The following is a 22,124-nucleotide window of genomic DNA, read 5'->3' as shown; positions in this document are numbered from 1 at the left end:
GACGTTATTGGTGAAATTTATGATAAATGCGTTATTCTAGTTTTTAAGTAAACTGTGACGTCGATGCAGTTTCGAAGAGGTCGGATAAAAGTCACTCTGACCTCATTTTCTGTAATTTTCCTGTCTGATCACCAGGGTAACCGAATTTCGAAAATATAACTTTTGACATTCCTCTTGTTTGTATTGTGTTCATATATATTTGATCGCATCCGTTCTAGAAAATCTACTCTATTAAGTGAAAAAATTTGAAATATTCTTTATTACGTCTACTATTTGTTTACCGACAATTTTATTAAGAAATTGTCGAAATAGTTTTTTCCCTCAGTTATTTTTTTATTTTGTTGAATCAAATTATATTAAGCTAAGATCTTTAACTTTTTTTTTCCAGTAGCTACATCACACAAGGAACTCTTTTTGATATACACTTTGTTATTGCATATGGGTATGCATTTCTGGTCTTAATCACCCTTCTTCAGTCCTTACTTTTATACAGATATTAGCTGATTATTGAATACAAATTGAAATTAAAATTGGGCGTTTAACTGGATATATTATAAAAATTTGCTTTAAGAAAGGTGCAGTAGATGGGTAAAATTACTAGTTGTTAAGATTTAAAACAAATTTTTGAATACAAACTAGTAAATGGAAGTTTTTCTAATCAATAATCAGCTAATGTCTGCATAAAAGTAAGGAATGAAGAGGGGTGATTAAGACCGGAAATGCGTATCCACATCCAATAATAAGTCTGTATCAATAAGTGTGATGTAAGATACTGGAAAAAAAGCCAAACATTTCAGATTTTAAAAAATCCACAGGAACTAGTAACGGAAACGATCAAATATAGTCTAGTTGTTTTGAAGATTTAAAATATAAACAACATTTCTGAATTCAAATTATGACGTTTAAGATGTAAAAAATCTACACGGATGCTTGTTTCGTGCAATAATTTTCTCTATTAAAGATTGTTGTGCAATACTCTTCCGTAATTAAATTTATAGTTTAAATTTCGAAAATAAAATAAAATGGCTATAAATCGAATTTTTTAATTTAAATTCATCGAAGTAGTTGCGCTTATTGAAAGGATTTGTTATTTTAGAGATAGTTTTAATTCAAATTAAGTTAATAAACATATTGTATTTTCTACTACGAAAAGTTTTCCCTAAAATATCTTGGATGTTTGTTAAAAGGAAACTTCACACGCGGTATCATCTTTTTATACAGGGCCCAAATGTTAATTAGCTGTTTTAACACACAATTGTTAAATTGGAGTTTCTACTAACACAGTCGAGTAACAGAGCCCAAATAAGGTATCGTCGTTCAATAACCAATTTACAGAGTTTTTTTTTTGTCGTCGTCGCCATATCGGTGGCCCGGTGTTACGAAAATATGACGATATTTACGATAGAATCCGATTATCGCCACCTCGGACAATCGAAAAATTAACGTCATAGATTAAAAATTACGAAGATAATAGATTTATCACCCCCGCCAACGATTTTTATACGTTAGTGAAGTAATTATAATTATATAAGGACGAGAATTTTCATAATTTATTATATAGCTAATACCCGTATAATAGTTTAAGAATAAAAATTCGTACTAAATTCGTAACCTACAGCGAACTTCGTAACGGAAACAGATTATTTCGTAATTACGCGTTACGGTTTTAAACTTTTTATCAATTTCGGTAGAAGAAGAGTAGCGTATCCACTCGGAGATAACGAGTAACACGGGTTAATCGGGGTTATACCGTATTTTTAATTACAAAATTTCATTTATACGTCGGCAGAAAACGTTAATTAAACACGGAATGGTAAATTACGAAAATCACGATTACGAACCGTATATTTAAAGTGTTAAAGAATTTGTTTTCCTGTTATAAGTTTTACCGGGAATTAAAAACGTGGAAAAAATAATATTTTCTAACGATATTTCCGGAACGGCGTTTTGTTGTATGAATTACGGTCGACTCGAAAAATTTCCCACTACGTTAAGTGCTTTGCAGCCTCTTACGACGTTGGCTTTATCTCCGCCACCACCCGACGGAAAAAAGTGGCGTACCGGAGGCGGTAAACGTGGGAAAAGTCACGCCCGGCGGCGGTAAAAGGGAAATGACGAAACACCGACCGCCGGTATTTGTCTGTCGGCGAAATCGAAAGGCACAGTTGCTAACTGGCAAAGTGCCGATATGTCTTCTCTGGCTTCTTATTAAGGCGCCGCAGCTACAATCCCCACGACGGCAAAAGAAACGTTAGGAGTGGGGTGGCCGGCGCTCTTTTCCTGGGGGATTCGGGTTCGGTTCCAGCCCAACTCGAGGGATTTTCGACACCGCTCTACTACGCGCCGCGGAAAACAAGGGCGGCGTCCCGTAGGCGTAGAAGAAAGCATTTTAAAAATCGTTCTCCGTCCTATAAATTTCATATCCAAAAAAACTGACGCCGCGGCTGGAAGATCGGTCGTAATTAAAATGAATTTATATCGAATGATGTAAATTTCTGTAAATTTTTCAAGTAAAATAGTTTTTATATTGCGGTGCAAACGGGTGACTTTATCCACACGTTTTCCTTTGTATCTGACGGTTGCCACTCCGCTGCCTACGGTGTATATTCCGTATAACGGGCCGAATTCCTTTGTAAATACTCGTGGTTTCCGGCATCCGCATTTATTATTACGGTAGTGTAGGATGGGTGGTAGAATTAATAAACGTTTGGATTTCTGTATGGTGTCCGGACGAAATCCATTGTTTTTTGTCCGTTCTTTATCGTTTGTTTCATCGCGCTAAATAATTAAAATTCGTTCCACGCGTCGACATTAGGCGGAAAGTCTGTTTTCTTCGACGCTCTATTTATGCGTGGATCTCGAGAAGTGCCTTTATTACTCGTCGGCCTTTTAAATAACAAAATTTAACCTTTTAAAGCCATCTCGGAAGAATCGATACGCTCGTTTATACAAATATCGTTTATAAAAATAAAACGTTATAAAAAATAAATTTTGCTATTTTAAGATTTCTTTGCTAAAAGAAAGGATAATGTCTTTATTATTAATCGGTCAGACTGTCGAAATGCCCGCTCGAAAATATTAATTACTACTTTTTATCTGTTAATTTGGTAACAAAAGGCTATTTAAAAAATCTTGAATTTCTCAAATATTTACTAAAACCTTTGGCAAAGTATGAAAATAATAAACGTAATGAAAACAGAAAATAATCCAAATTCTTTGTTTGAAATTACGACGTTCGTAAACACCGTCCGTGGTAAAAAAATATCCATATCGACTCTATCCAAATACTCTTACGTTATATACGCAATAATCTCATATACCATGTTTTTACAGACGTCAGTTTGATCTCAATTATACTTAGGACGATGTCCTCGTTGCTATGGTTACCGCTCTGCTCTAAATGAAAACCCCCTTTTTTCTTCGTTAATGCATTCTTTCTCGAACGAGTGGGATTTAGAAATTTGCAGCAAAAACCCTACGGTTTAACTTCTACGTTTTAATTAAAAAGTTCATACGGAATACGTTAATCGTATTAAGTGCTATCGAACTTAGTCGGAACTCCACATTGGGAAACGATAGTTTATACAGAAAAGACGTTATTTCTGTAAAATAACTGATATAATGGCTATAAAATTGTTCGGATGTACGTGTAAATATTCGAGAATGTTTCCACAACTACATTTCGAAATAATGGAATTACGAAAGCACCTTTTGCTATTTTTAAGATACTCTATTAATAAATACAGTAAGCATCAAAATCCATCTAAAGTTCGTACTTACTGTAGAGAAAAAGCAAAAATTATCCCATATGAGAAAGTAAAAGGAAACGAGCAATTATTTATTGTGATGTCACATGCCCAGCTGTAATTTTTTAAAACATTTTAAATTGATTTAATTTAAAATATATGCTCTCTACCTCACATTAGTCGTGGCTTGCCCTCGTATCTCTTAATTTTCCTTTAACAATAGAGTCGTGCCAGTCATCTATCTAACACCTTTCGGGGAAAAATTTTTTGAGTTGAAATAACACGACTTTCGGTTTGCATCGTAAATACTGTACTTATATTGTTAATCGCGGCTTTCTGCTCCTACGGTTTCCATATCTGACCTCGTCTTTCATCTATGTAACACCGTTCTTGAGATTAAGGAAGGACGACACACGGACGGACGACAGTGGGAATTTATAGATAGGTCTACAATTTTTTTCAAATTACAGCCCAATAGATCAATTGTAAGATTATTACAATATTCAAATAATAGCAAAAAATTAAAATAATTTGCATATTGTTAAAATATGTACGGTGTATAGCCTAAATTCTGCTTGTCGCATTGGAAGGATTTTTACGCATATATGTTATAACATCAATGTTAAACAATGTAATTTCGTACATATTAATGAGATATTAGCGTATAAATATGCAAGTGAGTTGCTGCTTGATATGTGTCATTGTGAAGAAGCCTTCCAGTGAGAAGAATCTCCTTATTGTGGATCTGCCGAAGAAAAGTTTTTCTGTTGAGAAAACAGCATTAGAAGTCAATGTTGGGCGTAGGAGTGTAGCCAGAATAAAACATCATGAGTTACCATAAAGAGCTGGCAGGAAGAAAATGTTGAGCGCCAAACAGAAACGTTTGATAACGGGTGGACGTTGTGATACATCATCACAAGTAAAGAGGGAATTGAAACATGGTTTAGGAATAGAAGTAAGTACTTCGACTATTCGCACATGCCTAAAACGTAACAATTTGAAAGCCCAAGAAGCCTAAACTTTCAAATTACATAAACAGAAACGTCTTAATTTTGCCAAACGAACATTGGAAGAGGATTGTGATTCGTATGGTCAGACGAATCCAAAATTAATAGAGTTGGGTCAGATGGGCGAAAATTGGTATGGACTATATCGATGAAGTGTGTATAACTGAACGAGGAGTACCAAGTACATTGAAATTTGGTGGTGGGAAATTTGTGGTCTGGGGCCGTATTACCTGTTTTGGGCCTGGAATTCTATATTCTATACCTAATAAGATGGATAGCGTTATTTACACCGAGATACTTGACAATTATTCGTTACAGTCTGTTGATTATTATCACATCGATAGGAGCTCTTTCATTTATCGGCAAGATAATGATCCGAAACATACAAAGTTTTTCGTACTAAATGTGCTTTGCAACATTTTTCAGTGCTTTAAAAAAATTCTCCTGCGTTCTTTGGGAGGATTTTGTCGCTTGCTGTAACTCAAAACTATGATAAAGAAAATACACGATCAACCTTTATTTTAGCAATTTTCAAGGTAAAAATAAATCCGATTATGCCCTTGAATTTTAAGTCAGTTATGTTTATTGTTGGTGTAAGAATCTTAAAATAGTACAATTATTTTAACACGTTTCAAAATAATGGAGCATGAGTAGAAGTGTTCGATACGAATCTAAAATTACTATTACTATAAAATTGCCTACAAATGTAATATAATATTGTAGATAATATGTTATATATATTTTATATATAGGCCTACAGTATATTGAAAGCAAAATGTCTCGTCACCGCCAACCGAAACTGAAACTAACACTACAAAGAAGTGCTATAAATATAATAAATATTCAATATTAATATAATGATATATAATATTAGATTAATAAATTTTTGTTATTTAATTTAACTTAAGCCTATTTAAATACGAATTCTTGAATGCCATTTATGTTATGTAAATGTAAATTAACTCTGTTTTATTTTCCGGCTGTTATGTACACATAACAAGGGAAAATAAAGTTATTTATATCCAGCTAGATAAATAACTTTGCCATCATTAGGCACACAAGTCCATACAGAATAGATCATACACTCGTAGATAGGGTTTGTGATGGCTCTACATTTGTCTTAAGAACCCAAGTGTTTTGTGACAATTTATTAAATAAAGTTTCACCTACTTTACTACTTGACAAATAATTATAAGACTCATAATTAAGTATTTTTTGGTAATCTTAGGCGTTTTTTTTAATAACATATTGAAATAGAGCCGGATATTTCAAAGGTGCCATTCTCTCATTATTCCACGATTTTATAGTTCTAATTGATGAAAACGACTGTCCGTCCGAAAATAAATCAGAAAATAAAAGTTTGTAGAAGAAACTACGCAAAAATTCGAACATTTTGCACTAGACTTACTTTTGTTAATATTTCGGATTACTTTATAAATTAAACGGCGATGTATTGTATATATTTCCTGATAGATAATAACAGCGGAATATTTTTAAACTTACAGAAGTCAATTTTGCCAATTATTTTCTAGAAACTTAATACTGACAACATGAATGATATGAACGAATTTCTATTAGTCAAAATCAGTTATATTCTCGATTCTGTAGTTATGCGGTTCCATAGTTCTTGCAAGTATCGTGGTGCACTACAGTACGGGAAAATACGAGAACCTTCTCTGGAAACTTGTGGATTGGAATTGTGTCAAATTTGGCCCTCAGTACTTATTGCAGATATCCACGTTTTGAGATCTACTGAATCCAAAAAATAAAAAAAAGATAAAAAAAATTCCTCGCACGGCTGTGTTGGCGTTTATTTCGTTTAATATCTAAGCATAGACTGAAGATTAAGAAACGAAATTTGGCATACGACAACTTGTATGTAAGGAGCATTGGTGCTGTTAAAGTTTGGTAGTGAAAGGTTCAGAGGGTGGGGAGATACAGGGATCGTGTGTCATATCTCGAATGGGTTCGGACTTATGATGTTATATGATATTAGCATTTACAATTTTTTTTTTCTTTTTTATGAAAGTCATGCTGAAATTAAGCCTTTTGCCATTAATTATTATCATTAAAAATATGAGATCTTGTCATAAAAACTTTTTATAACAGATGGCGCCACACAATTTTATTTATTATACAGTAATGCAATTATGAATACAGGTACTCCTCACTTTACGACCACTCGCACTTACGACCGATAGAGTTTCGACCTGCAATTCGGGGAATCCCCTTTTACAGCTTGAGTGTCGATCAGTGGCGAATGATGACATACGCACTAAGCATACTATAATAGGCTTGCGCGTACTATAATTGTCTTATAGTACTATAATAGGCTAATAGCGTACTATAATAGTCTTTTTATGAATAAATTTGAAGTTTGTTGTATAATTTGTATAATTTTACAACGATCCTATATTCCCGGCGCAAGCTCCTCGCTTATCGACCAATTCGCTTAACGACGTAGTCGGAACGGAATTCGGTTCGTAAAGTGAGGAGTACCTGTGTATAGGCTAACTTATTTTCTAAATAAAATTTTATAACAATCGGGAAAGTTACTCAACTCGTTTCTGGATTCTTTATTAATAAATTAATTAAAAACAATTTGATTTAGGCTCATCTGCGGCGCATACCGAAAAACGGTAGTAACATCTTTCCCGCATGCGCATTAACATCTAATTTAAATAGCAATGTCATAGACGATATCTGTCGAGCTAGTTACCCTTAAAGGACCCCCCGGAAATCATTATTTCCCCGCTCTCACGTAAGGCCTTCGTAAAAGGCTTCGGCCGATCATAGGATACTCAAACCATCACTCTATCGGAGCAATATAGCCAGATAGGCTGGCATTCCATATAAACCAATGAGATAGATAGATTCATAGATTCCTGTCGAGACGTCTAACAATGACGCGAGGCGATCTCAGCGCCTCTAACTTCCGAATCCGTAGTCCCATCGTCGATTGATCGGGCCGTCGACTTTAACATAGCAAGTACAGTACGTGGATAGGGAGTCGACCATCCGTGTCTCACTAATCTGTGGCCGGGTCTTGCCAGTAGCTTGTTCGGCAACCGGAGCAAATATCAGTTAAAAACTTTGTTCGTGAACCGAATTGTTCGAATACCGAGATTTGACGACAATTTGAAAAATTGTAGACCTACAAATTCTCAGTGTCGTCCGTCTTTTCCTTAATCTCGAGAACAGAGTTAGGTAGATACAAAACAAGATTAGATATGGAAACTTAGGAGCAAAAGGCCGCGATTAACTGTATGCAAATTTTCGGTGCAAACTGGAAGTCATTTCAATTCAAAATTTTTCCCTGTAAGGTGTTAGATAGATGACTGGTACGATTCTATTGCTAACGGAAAAGTATGATGTACAGGGGCAAGCCACTATTAATTTGATATGGAGAAGACATATTCTAAATTAAATATATTTAAAATATGATTAAAAATTGCAGCCCGGCATTGTGATAATGTGACAATAAATAGTTGCTCGTTAATAACATAAAAAGTTTTTTATAACAAAATCTAGTAACAAATGGCACTACACGATTTTTTTATTATGATTAATAATATAAATATGAAATTTTACTTTAAAAATAACGTCGTCTGTTTTCGTCTGTTGTATTTAACAGCCAGAAAAGTAAAAAAAATAATTTTATTTTAAAATTCATTTATCGATAACGTTAGCGAGGTTGAGGCCGAAGTTTTAAACGCGAAAACGTGTACGTCGGACGTTCGACGCCGCTTTCCTGTAAGCCTAGAAGTTTTGACAATGGTGTTTGGAAAGTCAGTGGAATCATGCTCGACGTTACAAACGCCATTGTTAAACTTCTAGGCTTACGGGAAAGCGGCGCCGAACGTCCGACGTACACGTTTTCGCGTTTAAAACTTCAGCTTCAACCTCGCTATTAAAAATTGTTGTACGTTATAAAGTTATAAAAGGTTATAATTTTCATTTTCACTTATTTGAAAATGATGTTTATAATATTTTACTTTCCTTAAGAGGAAAAACTTTTAAAAGATTCGGATGCTTTAGATATTTGGACAAGAAATTGCTGACGGGCATCGAAATTACTTTTTGTGTTTACAATTGATGTACTGTACTTTCGGTTTTCGCTACTCGAGATTCGAAGGTCTGATGCGATCTAGCTGAGTTAATTTAACATACGATACCGTCTGTTAAAATCAGCTACGTAACCATAGCAAAGATAAAAAGTAACAATCAGCCTTATAATTCTATGTGGGTCTACTTACCAGATCCATTTCGGACGTAACAGATTCCTCTTCGGTGTTAATACCTAGCTCCTCTTTTTAAGGATTAGTAGGCATAAACATACGCAAAAATTACCCCTTTACAGATTAGAATTGTTTATGAAGAACAAATTGAAGAAACTTGAAGTATCACAACGTAGTATCCAAATACGGATGAGTTACCTAAAAAAAAGAAAATCAAAATCGATGTAAACTCTAGGTTGACATTGCTAGACCAGTAAGAATAAAATCAAAGAAACATTAGATAATATCAAGAGTCCAGAATGGTTAAATTATGCGTAACAATTGCACTTGTAAACGTTTATCAAAATGACTGTATTGGTAAGAAAACATTTTAACTGTAAGTTGAAAATTCTTCCTCAGTAAACGAAAACATTGGACATGCGTAATTACAGACTGTATCTTAATACACTCTTATTTAGTATTTAAATACGAAATATTTGAAGATCTATTGCAAAATAAATTCATTAGAAATATCCAGAATTTTTATTTTAATATTAATTATTTTGGGCTTAACCGAATTCTGCAAAATAAAAAATGATTGGCGCATTTTAAAACGTTCATGTTTATGACGAAGATGAAAAAGAAAGTGTCGTAGGGCGTAGGCAAATTGTGAAAGTACCACTCGACGATCCACGGTTTATTTCACGCTAAGTTAAAAAGAAAGTGTAACGATGAAAAAAAAGGAATAATCGGGACTGTCGTTAACTTATTATTGCAAGATTATTTCGGAGCAGGAAAATTTTCTAGAATTTTAAAGATAATATAACGAGAGTTTAACAATTGATGGATATTGTTATACAGTGGAAACTGGTTAACTCGAATCGGTCGGGGAAAAAAATTCGGACTTCGAGTTTACCCAGTGGTTCCCAAAGTGGGCGCTACCGCCCCCTGTGGGCGGTGAGTAAATCTAGGGGACGCTGGAGGCAGGGTACTGAACGGTGACCAAAGGCAAAAGTTGGGGTCACTGACAGCCCTTCCCTTTCTTCTGTTAAATGGATAAGAGGAAACATTGCGTTTAATGGTTTCCAGATGTTGAGAACAATGTACTGTAAGGGCACAAAGTGTGAGATTCATAGAAAAGTTTTCCTAAGAATATTTCCAATCCTTTCTCACACAAGAGAAAATGGTTTAGGGGGCGTTGGGTATAACTTTATGGGACAAAGGGGGTGGTGGATCGAAAAAGTTTGGGAATCACTGAGTTAACCTGTTTGATTTAACGCGTTATTCTACACCAGTGATTCTCAAAGTGGGGGTCGCGACCCCCAAGGGGTCGTGAAAAATATTTGGGGGGTCGCTGAAAAATTGATGCCAGATCAATTTTTTCAAATATTTTATAAATTTACTATGGATTCATGTTTAGAAATAATAGAAATAGAAAATGTATAAAATAATTTTTACTTAAATACATTGCACATATAAATAATAAAAATAATATAAATATTTAAATACGAGCCTAACCCCTCCCTGCGGGATGTTTTTCGACACATACTTATTCTTCGGGGGTCCTTTGAAATTTTTAAGTGCAGAAGGGGGGTCGCAGTCCAAAAAGTTTGAGAAACACTTTTCTACACTCTGTAGGAAAGAAAATGACTTGGAGTTATCCCGGTTCGGGTTAACCTGTTTCACTGTGTTGAAACTATCTTAGTGCCTTTACCAGCTCTTATTAAGCTCAACATCGCGAAGTAATGGTGTTCATTAGCTCTCGAATTTTTCTTTCTTCCTGGTTCGATGACTAATAGCTAAGAAGTCCAAAGGTAACTTACACCCGTTCTTATACGGCTTCTAATAAGAATAATATCTCTGTTAGGCGAAAAAAAATTATAGATTTTATTTCATTTTTGTTGTTATTGCCCGATGTCGATAAACACAATTGCGAAACCCGCACGCCAGTATTATTAATAGACGAAATAATACGGCCCACCAGTAGCCAAGCGATTCCGTTCCCCGAACACTGGGAGTTCGATTGGCGCCTGGCCCGGACGGGCTGGCAACGTGGAGTTTTTCGGTTTTCTCCACGTCTGTAGCGCTTGAATAGGGACCAGTTACCCTTAAAAGACCTCCCGGAAATGCCTTCCGAGGTCTTGGGCAACACTTGGGCAGATCGCCCAAGTGTTGCGTTGCAGTAACTTAATAAACAAACAAACGAAATAATACCCCTGTTTTGTGTATTCGCGTATAAGAGCACGCTCTTAAATTTGGGCTAAGATCGACGTTATATTTCGCAAAATTCTTAAGAATCTTTTATAGTAAAGGAAGAAGTATTTTATTTTGCCTTTTCATTTTTAATATCTCTTACTACAGACATGCCACCTAATAGTTACTGTATTATTATGTTGGCTTTCACGCGGCAGCGCACTGCCAAAAGGAACCGGAACAGGTGAGAGGGCCAGAATCGTTCTTATAAGCGTTTCGTAACTGCGAAAAGCAGCGATTTCCACGTATGTCTGATAGGCACGAAAATACGTCCGTTTCTACCACAGCTAGAGTATCGAATTTTCTCGAAAAATATTCGTGACGAACGGACGCGAGAACGACTGAACACCGAAATGTCACCGTGACGTAACCGTCAATGGACCGGATTCCGATAGAAGGATGCTTTGTACATCTCAAACTGGATTACCTTTATATTTAATGTTTTATACAGCATACTTTGTACTTCGAACACTAAATCTGACAGAAATTCGCTTCGGAGTTCGAAGTTCGTGCGCAGTGAAACAAATACGCTGAAAGCAACGTGATGCGCGCCGAAGTGCTTTCCCTCTCGCTCTGGCGTTAGCTCGTGCGTTTTTGGAGCTTTTTTTCAGTTTCATTTGCGTGTTTTGGTCATATATATCCAGTGTTATTCGTTATCGTTTAACAGTTACTTCCCGCAACTTTTCTTCGTCGACGGATTTGGGGCGTTCCCGACGTTTTGTATCCTTTGTATTAAAATTTTCTCAACGGATCATTTTAAAGCACATAAAACACGTTCGAAGGGGCATCTTTCCCATACACTTGACGACGTACTGTACAACCAGTAAAAGCAATTCATAATATCCTTTCCGAAACTCATAAAGCACGATAGATCCGATATGCCTTTAATCCAAAGATTTTCGACATGATTTTATCAAGTCGAAATGTCAAGTAAAAAGTTTCAAATAAGCTCGTAAAGAATACAATCTCACGTTAGCAGCAAGTTAAATGCAAATTAAATGTTTTCCAGGTTTTCTCCACGTCTGTAACGCCCGAATAGAGCCAGTTACCCTTAAAAAGACCTCCCGGAATGCATTCTCCCTAGGCAGATCGCCCAAGTGTTGCGTTGCCGTTAGGGTTTCTCAAACGGAATCCCGGTTGTTTTTTTAACTCGAGAAATATCCCGGGAAATTTTTCTCATCCCGGGAGATCCCACAAATTTCTTAAAAATTCACTTTTTTCTTATTTTGTGTTTAGGTTGAGGAAATTTTGCAAATAGAAAGTATAATTGACTCATAAACTGTCAGAATACATTTATATTTATTAATTTTAAACCTACTTATTAGTTTTTTTAAATTTTTGCACGTTATGGCATGTGACAATTGGTCAATAATCAATACGTAGCTTATTTGTGGCAGGACTAAAAATTCTTTACTTGTCGAACCTGTAATATCTGGAATAATTGTGCTTACGCTGTCTTAATTTTTAACCATGCCAGTAGCTTCAATAACTGCGTAACGCCAGGTTGTGCAAATTGGGCAAGGATGAAACGAGTACGAAGTCTGCGAGTATGAATTTTCCTTCATAAACCTGATTATTAAAGACAAACGAACAGCCGAACTATTGGGCTATGATGTTTCTATTAAAGCAGTCGAGGTAGACAAATCGAGAATACTAGAGAGTAAAAGAAATACTGCAACGTATCTGAAAAACGAACTAGAAATTTTCGAGGCTACGGGTGAAAAACATGTAACATTTGTCTTCTCTTAAATGCATTAAAGACGATTCCACCCACATCAATTGAATCGGAAAGGACATTCTCGGTAGCGGAACTTTCATTATTAAAATAATAACCAGATCGAGTGATTGGAGTATTGACCATCTTTCGTTTTTAAAATCTTATAACACAAAATATTATTGTAAATTTTTGTTTTATTTAAAAACGAAAATTACTTTTTAAGTTAGAAGTTTGATCTGGCTTCAATTTTTTTTTTTTTTTATTTAATTTCAACTCAATTCAAAACATTTATGTTGTCGTTGTATGCTGTTTCCAGCAAACTTTAATAAATTTTTTCTATTTGTGAAAATTTCTACGTAATTCAAAGTTAATTTTCAATATACATATATCTTACACGGCATTATTAATATGATTTTGGAGGTTGCAGAACGTATTAAATTACTTTAAAAAATAAAAAAATAATTATATCATTTGATTTCAAGATATTTTGTATATCTTAAAAATAATTAATTCTATCCCGGGAAACAGTTCACTTTCAACCCGGAACGCCAGGACAAGCAACAGATCGGGAAATGAGAAACACTAGTTGCTGTAACTTAACTAAACAAACAAACAAGCGACAATGTGTTAAATTTCACAACCGTTAAAGTTAAATCACACATCTACGTTAAGTAACGAAACACGCAAAAACTTTCTCTTCCACCCAATATAAACTTTAGTTATTAACTGTGGCGTCCGAGAAGAGTGTGGAAACAACCAAGTGTAAAAGAGAAGTTGTAACATGGACGAAGAAGCCACGTATAAATGCAATTTTCATTTTATTTTACGGCATTTACCTACTTCGTTCATTTTTTGAATTTAGTATTAGGTTATCTAACTGTATTATTTTTCCTTTATTTGTGTGTACTCGCTGTATAAGTTTATCGTTTACAGTCTGGAAACGTATTCATTTGCTTTCCGTTATCTCTAATGGGAAAAATTTCTTAGAACTTCGAACGGCTTCCTTCCGTGAATGAAATTCGAAGTACGGGGCACCACTGTATATTATATGTATTGGAAAAGAATTTTGAACTTACTCGAAATCCGGTAACAAAAGGAAATATAATTCGATTTAATTTGAGTGAAAATGGATGTCCGGTTTCTTTGTCGTTAAGTATTATAGACCATTGGCTTTAGTTTCGTTGTCGTGTAAAAATAAATTAGGTGTAAGAGCCTTTAATGCCGTTGCGATTCTTTCTCCGAGGACTGACTTTTTTCCCTGAAGATCTTTCCGTCTTGCGGGTCAATAAGTTTATCTCCAATTCTTTGTAACTTATTTCCTACTCGAACTCTTCTATTCGAAAAGCTTTATCCACAATCACTCGGTATTATTTTACAATTTATATTTGAATCGATGTAATAAAATATATAGACATATTTTTAAAAATGAATCGTGACGGTAATTTGATCGTGTTCTAAGTTACTAGTTCTTGAAAACACTGTCTTTGTTATTATTATATTTGATTTTGATAATTTGATTTATTTGAATTTTTAGTCATTTAAATTATGGAATATCGTTATTAACTCTGTAAGTTCTAATTAGCCTAAATAGCGGATGCGCCAAAAATCAGCATTAAATTAACCCGTTATATAGCGGAACCCATCCAATGCGGAAACGGAAAGGAAAATCGGACCGTATAACAGAAAAATCGATTTAACGCAAATTTAACAAGACGTTTACAAGCCTAGTATGTACAAATTATAAAAAGGCGTCAAAAAATACACATACCCAATACAGAATGGCAAAATACTACTGTATCACAGTAATTTTATTGGGATTTGAACGTTAAGTTTTTGCGTATTTTTATTAGCAGTTGTTTTTACTTACCATAAATATATTATGTAATTAGAAGCTATGAAATTTAACACATTATTCCCGATGTGAGATTGCATTCTTCGTTTTGAAGCTTATTTTTTTAACTTTTTTACATCTCATTTTGTTTGAATAAAATAAAGTCGAAATGTCCGCAGATAAAATGCACATCGGGCACATTACTCACGCTTTTTAAGTTTGGTAAAGAATATCACCCTATACAAACAGTAAAAAATACTCGTATTGCGCATGGGAAAGATGCTTCTAAACTCGGAATATGTCAAATGTGGTTTAGAAAGTTTCGTTAGGAAAATTTCGAACTAAACGATACAAAACAACGTACGGGCCCCCCAAAGCTGTCGAAGAGGAATTGCAGGAAGAAATTGTTAAAGGTGGACGAATTTACCAGTTGTTAATTCATTAACAACTGGTAAATTCGTCAAGGCATAACAACAAACAAAAAAGCTTAATTTTGAGGATAGGGATGAGTTTTATAAAAAATTGAGAAGTGCTAATAATGAGTAAAATCGTCATTAAGTCGACCCTACTGAAGATGCACACGACCCCTTTTATCTCCCCACCCCTTCGACCTTTAACCACCAAAATTTAACAGCACCATTCTCCCTAATAAACAAACCTCCCTGCAAAATTTCGGAAATATTTGACAAAAAGCACAGGAATTATTAAGCTTCAAAAGAAGATGAACAAAACGTGTCCCCCTCACACACACTAACATCAATACATACAGCAAACACTCCCGATTTATTTTACTTTTTATTTTTGCATTTCTAGACCTCTTACGGTTCCGAGTTCAGAAATATAAAAATCTGAGGGGGATCATCTTTTGATCGAAGGCCATACTTTCCTTTCGTTAGCCTATACATAACGGCCGGGAAAGTAAAAACAAATTTTTTACGAAAGGACTTCATGTCGTGTTATTTGAATCGAATTAATTCCAGATATTATAAAAATAATAAATGACACCTCCGCCCATAAAAATTAACATTTTTATGGGTGGAGGTAGGGATTCATTTTGTTACAGTTTGCTGCCGCTACTAGAGACAAGTTCTAACTTAATTGCGAAAATATTTTTTGATTAGTATCAAATGAATTATATTTGACAGTTTACGACACTCGGGAATTTAGTTTAATTGTAGTAAAATATAGAATAAATTTACAGATCAGATTTTTTATTTATGTACAGTACTATTGGATTTTTTCGTGTTTTTAAAAATGTAATTCCACGAGTGAGGCGAGTTTTTTTTACTGGAAATTACTGGACTATTTAATTTCAATCGAAATCGCCTTTAATTGTAATGCACTCGTACACCCTTTGCTTATAAAAGACGGATGAGGACGATGATATCCAGGAATAAAATTCGGTAGAGCTACAGTAATATACTCTATAAGTTTTATACTTTATTAACACGTAATATAAAATATATATATATATATATTGTATAAGAATTATGTTTAAATTAGAATTGATTAAAAAATTTAATTCTTAAAATTAAAATTGTTTTTAGAATCTCTTTTTATTAATTAAAAATTATTTTTTTTTTACCGTAGTTCCTAAGCCCTCTTGGCTACGCCAGTTATTTAGGTCACTCTCGATGCCATTATTTACTTTAATATATTACGTATCTATTGTAATTGTTGATTTAATTATGATTAGTCTATATAATTCGAACACTGCCACCAATAAATAAATAAAATAGCTAGTAAAGGTAAGGATATCGTTCGAAACTGGTTTCTCCGGTTTTCATTTTTAATAAACGTCCGTAAAAAATCCTTTGATTCTGATTCGAATGTAAAATTGTCGGGAAAAGAACGACATTTCGCTATCATGCGAGTGTCTGCCATAGACAGGTAGTCCAGACCGTTTGGAGCCTGGGAGTAAGCTGTTGCTAAGGGAACTGCATGGATCTGTGTGCGCGATGATTCAAGAAATATCAACGCGCAACAACTAGGCCTTTCTAATTGAATATAGAGTTGCCCGGAATGTGAACGTACGGTTCAATTTAATGACAGTTTCGAGCTGTTTTACACTTGCTACGTATTTAGAACATCGACTTGTTGATTTAATAATCAACAAACGAGAGTGTAAATTGCGACGATAGGATTTACCTTAATGAAAATCGATTATAAAATGGTCTTTTCTTTTTAATGACAATAATTAGAAAATAAACCAAATTCGATTTAAAATAATGCGACTGCAGATTTTCTTTTTCCATTTTGTAAATTTAACGATGATAAGAAATTGGATAATTGATTTTCATTTTCTGATTGAAGATTTCGCAATTAAAAGGAAAAATAAATATTATTCTTAGGATTATTTTTATCGTTTTCTATAATCAAATTTTCTTATTTTCTTAACGCATTTTTCTTCTCAAATGTTTGTTAATTAATTATGCTCCATTGCCATATCTTTATAATAAATTTTGATTTTTTTTTTCATCTTTAAGACTTTACAACCAGTTTACCTTCTATGAAGTTATAAGTAAAAATTATATCCGTATAGATTATAAATGTTATTGTAATTTATAAAATGTAACCTAAACAAAAATTCTGGAAATTTCTAAAAAGTCTAAGAACAGTTTTATTTAATTTTTAATTAATCTACTGAAAAAATAGAATAGATTAACTTCTATAAAATATTTAAGATTAATACTGCTTTAAAATTACTGCGAAAATTTATTTATCGTATCGTAGTTTTCAACTAATATAGATGTTAATATTACTGTACTACTGTTTAATTATCGCTCCATTTGAAACGAATCTGTATCATTCAGAAATAATCATTAAAAGAAATAAATACGGATCCACCGGTATTAACGGATTTATCATGGAAATTATTCGACAAAAATCTCATTTAGTCAATTTACCAATTAATTTTTTACGTTTTATACATCTATTAGCATTAAATTAATTAATGTATGCATCTATTATCATATACTTGAATAATGCATTATTCAATAGGAATGATAACTCTTTGACATTTGCATCTGCGTAGTTTCGGATCAGATCCTAAACAGAATTCTAATTTCAAATAATAAGTTAATGAAAAATTAGTTACAAGAAATTCCACGTCTGTTGTCGCTGGCTTTTTTAGTACACGCGAATAGATTACACTAGACACAATATTTCGTCTTGAATTTCACAAAATCGTACAAAATCAAAGGAATAATTTTATGAAAGAAACATTTAATGTTCGCCCAAGAATGCAAACGACTTTTCCACGAATGTTAATTACTTTCTAATTAAAAGACTGGATTTGAATCGTGGATTATGACGAGTTAAATCTTTTGTGACGTTTAATCTCTGCACATTAAAGAGAATAAATACTCGACTTGTGTTAAAATGCTTAAATGTAAAAAAGAAAAAAAATGAAATAAAGTTTTCGAAACGAAATTTCCGCGTTGAATTTTTAATATTGATACCGTTAAACTTCTTCGAAAGTTCGATTTGTTTGGAAATTGTACACCAATTAGTAAATATTATTACAATTGAATACCGTAATGTACTCGTATTTTCTTGATTTCGTGATCTTTATGATAAATTTTTCTCCGTTGCAAAACGATAATTAAATAAAAACAAAAGATCTTAATCCTAAATTACTATTTAATAAAACTTGCTGACACTTGTCACAACTTATTGCAAAGCGATATCAACAAACTTAATACTTTATTTAAGAAACTTGCTTAGAGCTCCATTGTTACAGAACTTTTTATCATTGATAACCACATATCAGATATAGTTGATACCGTTAGGGACTTTGGCGTTGTCTTCGATTTACAGCTTTCTTTTTAAAAATCGTATTGAACAATTAACTAAAAAAATCTTAATTCGTAGAGGTATGTTGTGGAGAAATTTCAAAGTAATCTCAAGTACTTTTTGAGCTTTAGTTTTTACTAATACAGTCTCTGAATTTTCTCGAACTCTTTGCAAGTTGTATGGAATCGAATTGTTAAAATTAAATAAACCGAAATATAATTTTGTTACATGTATCGAAACTTGTTTATGATTGTTTCGATACATTTCGGAACAAAAAAGTGACTGTTTCTGCAGTATATCCTATTTTAAAAGACAATCAATTTTTTTATGTATTCCTTTCCATACAAATCTTAAGCCAGGCAAGTTGCATTTTTACAACTTGACTAAATTACCTATTTAGCACAGTATGGTCTCAGTAATGCTGCCGTTCTCTAGTTCGATACGTACAATACAGTAATCCGATACTAGTCGATTCTCGGGTATTATCGACCGACACTGTTGCCAAATTAAAGACAGGGTTTCCACTAAACGTAAGATGATGTCCAGCTCTTGCTTGATCACGATATTAAAGACCGTTAGGCTCGTCACCTTGAGTTACTAAAAATATACGGTAGCTTGTAACACAATACTGAATAAATATTGATATTAAAATCAATCCGCCGAAATTTCCCATTAGAAATACTGTACTTCCACTGTATTTAGTGGGAATCCACAAACTTTGCAACATACGATGTAACTTATATACAGTATTTTTTCGATTAATACGATGTATTAATATCATACAAAGAAACAAATGTTTTCTTTCCAAACGATTAAACCATCGAATTCATCTTACTTCTAATAATAATAAGGTAATCTCCTTAATATGAAACTTTTTCTTTCCCCATACATGTCCGATTACCGAGATTGTACTGTATAAATTAGTAGCTTTTATGAATATTTGAAAATATTCGTAAAACTTTTAATGTTTCTGTTAATGTATAATATAACGTTTTTTGATTTTTGTGAAACCGTGTTGTATTATTCTTCGAAGTATCAAACACAAATTCGTGTTAATAACAACCACTTGGCTTTTTTCCACCTTTATTTAGTTGATACGGTACACGTTTCGGGCCTTATGCCCCTCATCAGTCAACAGTTCTTCCCCCAGTATGGCACTTGTACACGGTAAGTTTGGACATTACAAACTCGAGGATAAAAGTTATAAAATTCTTTTACATTTTGTTGTTCTCTTGTACTTCTTAGTAGATGGTTAATACACAGTACATTTTCAAAGGTCGTTCGAGCACTTTTGGCTCGTTTATGTTGAGACAGAATCCAGAAAATTTTTTTAAAAGACAAATTTGTAGACCAACTTTGGGTATAAGTTTTAGTCTGAACTTTCAACTAAATAAAGGTGGAAAAAAGCCAAGTGGTTGTTATTAACACGAATTTGTGAACATGTGTTTGATACTTCGAATAACGTTTTTTGTTAAAAACAAATACAAGTATAAATATGATCGAATTAAACGTATTTCTGTAATTGTGCTTTACCCATATTTAGTTGTGTTACAGATTATAGAATTGAAGGGAAATAGAAATAGTGTATAGAAAGCGATAAATTAAAATTGCGGAAAACACAATCAACAAAAATTTCAAATGTAGAAGCATTCTTACATGACTATATTCCAAAATGCTTCTAAAAAATTTTGCTGCTATAGCCGACGATATAAAAGTTATTTTTAAAGTTTAAAATACAGGCTACAATAAGTTTCTTTGTGAAAGCTATACTGAGGATAATAAAGTCAACTTATTGCACTTACAGTAGCTAGCTACTACAATCGAATCTCTCGATATAGAGCCGAGGCTAACGAACTTGTCAACGGATCTTTTCCCATAAATATTAAATGGAGAATCCTTCGGTATTCGCCAATTGCTAAATGTAAATGACAATATCACTTCTTACTCTCAATTTCAAAGTTTGCTTCTAGATTTCTTTATTATATACAATTCTTATCTTTCCGCATGCTTCCGTTTAGCGCCACACTACTACAAAACTAGATAAATTATAAATATGCAACTTTCTCAGTAAATTCATATTTAAACACTTTACTTCTGAGAATTAAGAAGAAATATATTTACTAAACGAAGCTGTTTTGCGCAGTTATTTCACGTAATTATAAGTTTTACTTACGAAGATGTAATGAATAAGGGAAAGGAAAATTCAGATCAGACATTTAAGTGTACAGAATATTTACAAATCTTTACAACAAAACTTAACAATTTTATACTTATGCTTTCTCCCCATCCTAACTTTAATGGCTTTTTCAGCTCCGATCTTAATGTGTTTTCATTAATAGAGTTCCTCTTTTATTACGAAAGTCGTTTTTTACAGCTTTCTAAATAAAGATAATTATTGTTTTTTCTTTTCTTCTGCGTTTCGGTTGCTGTTTTTAATTACAGGAAACACTAGGAGTAATATAAGTAAACATTTTGGTTACGATAAAATGTAGAACGCAAATACTTTACATCTTAAATGAAGATTTGTATTTTTCTAGATCTTTGTGAATAGAGAGGATGTTACATTTCGAAGTACAATATGTTTTACTTTTACTAGAAGCTCCTAAAGTTTTTTTAGTATAAACGATAGACGTTTTGTTACGAAACTAGATTCGTGAGAAGCGATAGTGTGACCGCTGCCGGCGTCACAAATTTATGTTTCTATAGCAACAGACTTGGTCCGGCAGTCCGGGTGGCGACACGGTCACGTGGACTCGGGTGGGGTTAACGGAATCACGTGTATCCGAAACATAAATGGGTTGGTTAGTGATGGTCACACCCCGCAGTTGACTGAATCCAACTTTGTTCTCCTTTTTAGGTCCTAGAAGGGTTACCGAAAATGAAAACTGCTTGTTGCGTGCTGTGGCCGCTCACATTGTTTTCCTTGATCGCAGTAGGTACGTATGCGATTATTGTTTTTTTTTTAACGAATAACTTTCAAAAAAACTTTAATATTTTAATATATTTTTCTATGAATATCTGTAAATCGTATAAATTAAAAATATGTTCTAAAAACCAATGTAGTAAATGAGATTTAAAAATTTTAATTTAAATACTGTACATTAATTAAAATAATCAGCTTTAACGACAATGCGAATATTAAGATACGCGATATGAAAAATTTCATTTTTATGGAAATTTTTCAATTAATAATAAAAACACTAAACTAATTAAAGTGGAGATTTTTAGTGTTATTGCTATATATAAGTATTAGAAATAATCGATATAAAAATTTTTATAGTAAAGCGATTAAGCAAATCTCGTAAATGAAATTTGATTGTTTTCCAAGTTTATTGGCTTCGACATAAACGATAATATATTCACAGCTAACCAAGATACAATGTATTGAAAGCAGTTAATTCGACGTGGTACGTAATGACGAAAATACAGTTTAAACCAGGGACGTTGCACGATGCCCGAAGCAGAGAATTCTTGTTAATTAAAATTTAATCGATACGAAAAAATCGTCTCTTCGGCACGGCAATAACACCAGAGAGGAGTGCGCCATGAGGAATACCC

At 33.4% G+C, this 22,124-nt stretch overlaps 1 protein-coding gene across 1 annotated transcript in view; it reads left to right on the top strand.

Annotated features, from left to right (window-relative positions):
• LOC136976762 (uncharacterized) overlaps nucleotides 1–22,124 on the top strand; it is a 57,097-nt gene that overhangs the window by 13,544 nt on the left and 21,429 nt on the right. Inside the window, exon 2 of the mRNA XM_067272119.1 lies at nucleotides 21,424–21,502. Within this exon, the coding sequence (XP_067128220.1) occupies nucleotides 21,445–21,502 (58 nt within the window). The 5' untranslated portion in view covers nucleotides 21,424–21,444. The remainder of the gene's footprint in view (nucleotides 1–21,423; nucleotides 21,503–22,124) is intronic.

This window comes from Centruroides vittatus, unplaced genomic scaffold, assembly GCF_030686945.1.
Source record: "Centruroides vittatus isolate TY-2023 unplaced genomic scaffold, ASM3068694v2 contig_424, whole genome shotgun sequence".
NCBI lineage: Eukaryota > Metazoa > Arthropoda > Arachnida > Scorpiones > Buthidae > Centruroides > Centruroides vittatus.
This window is presented reverse-complemented; position numbering and strand designations above follow the sequence as displayed.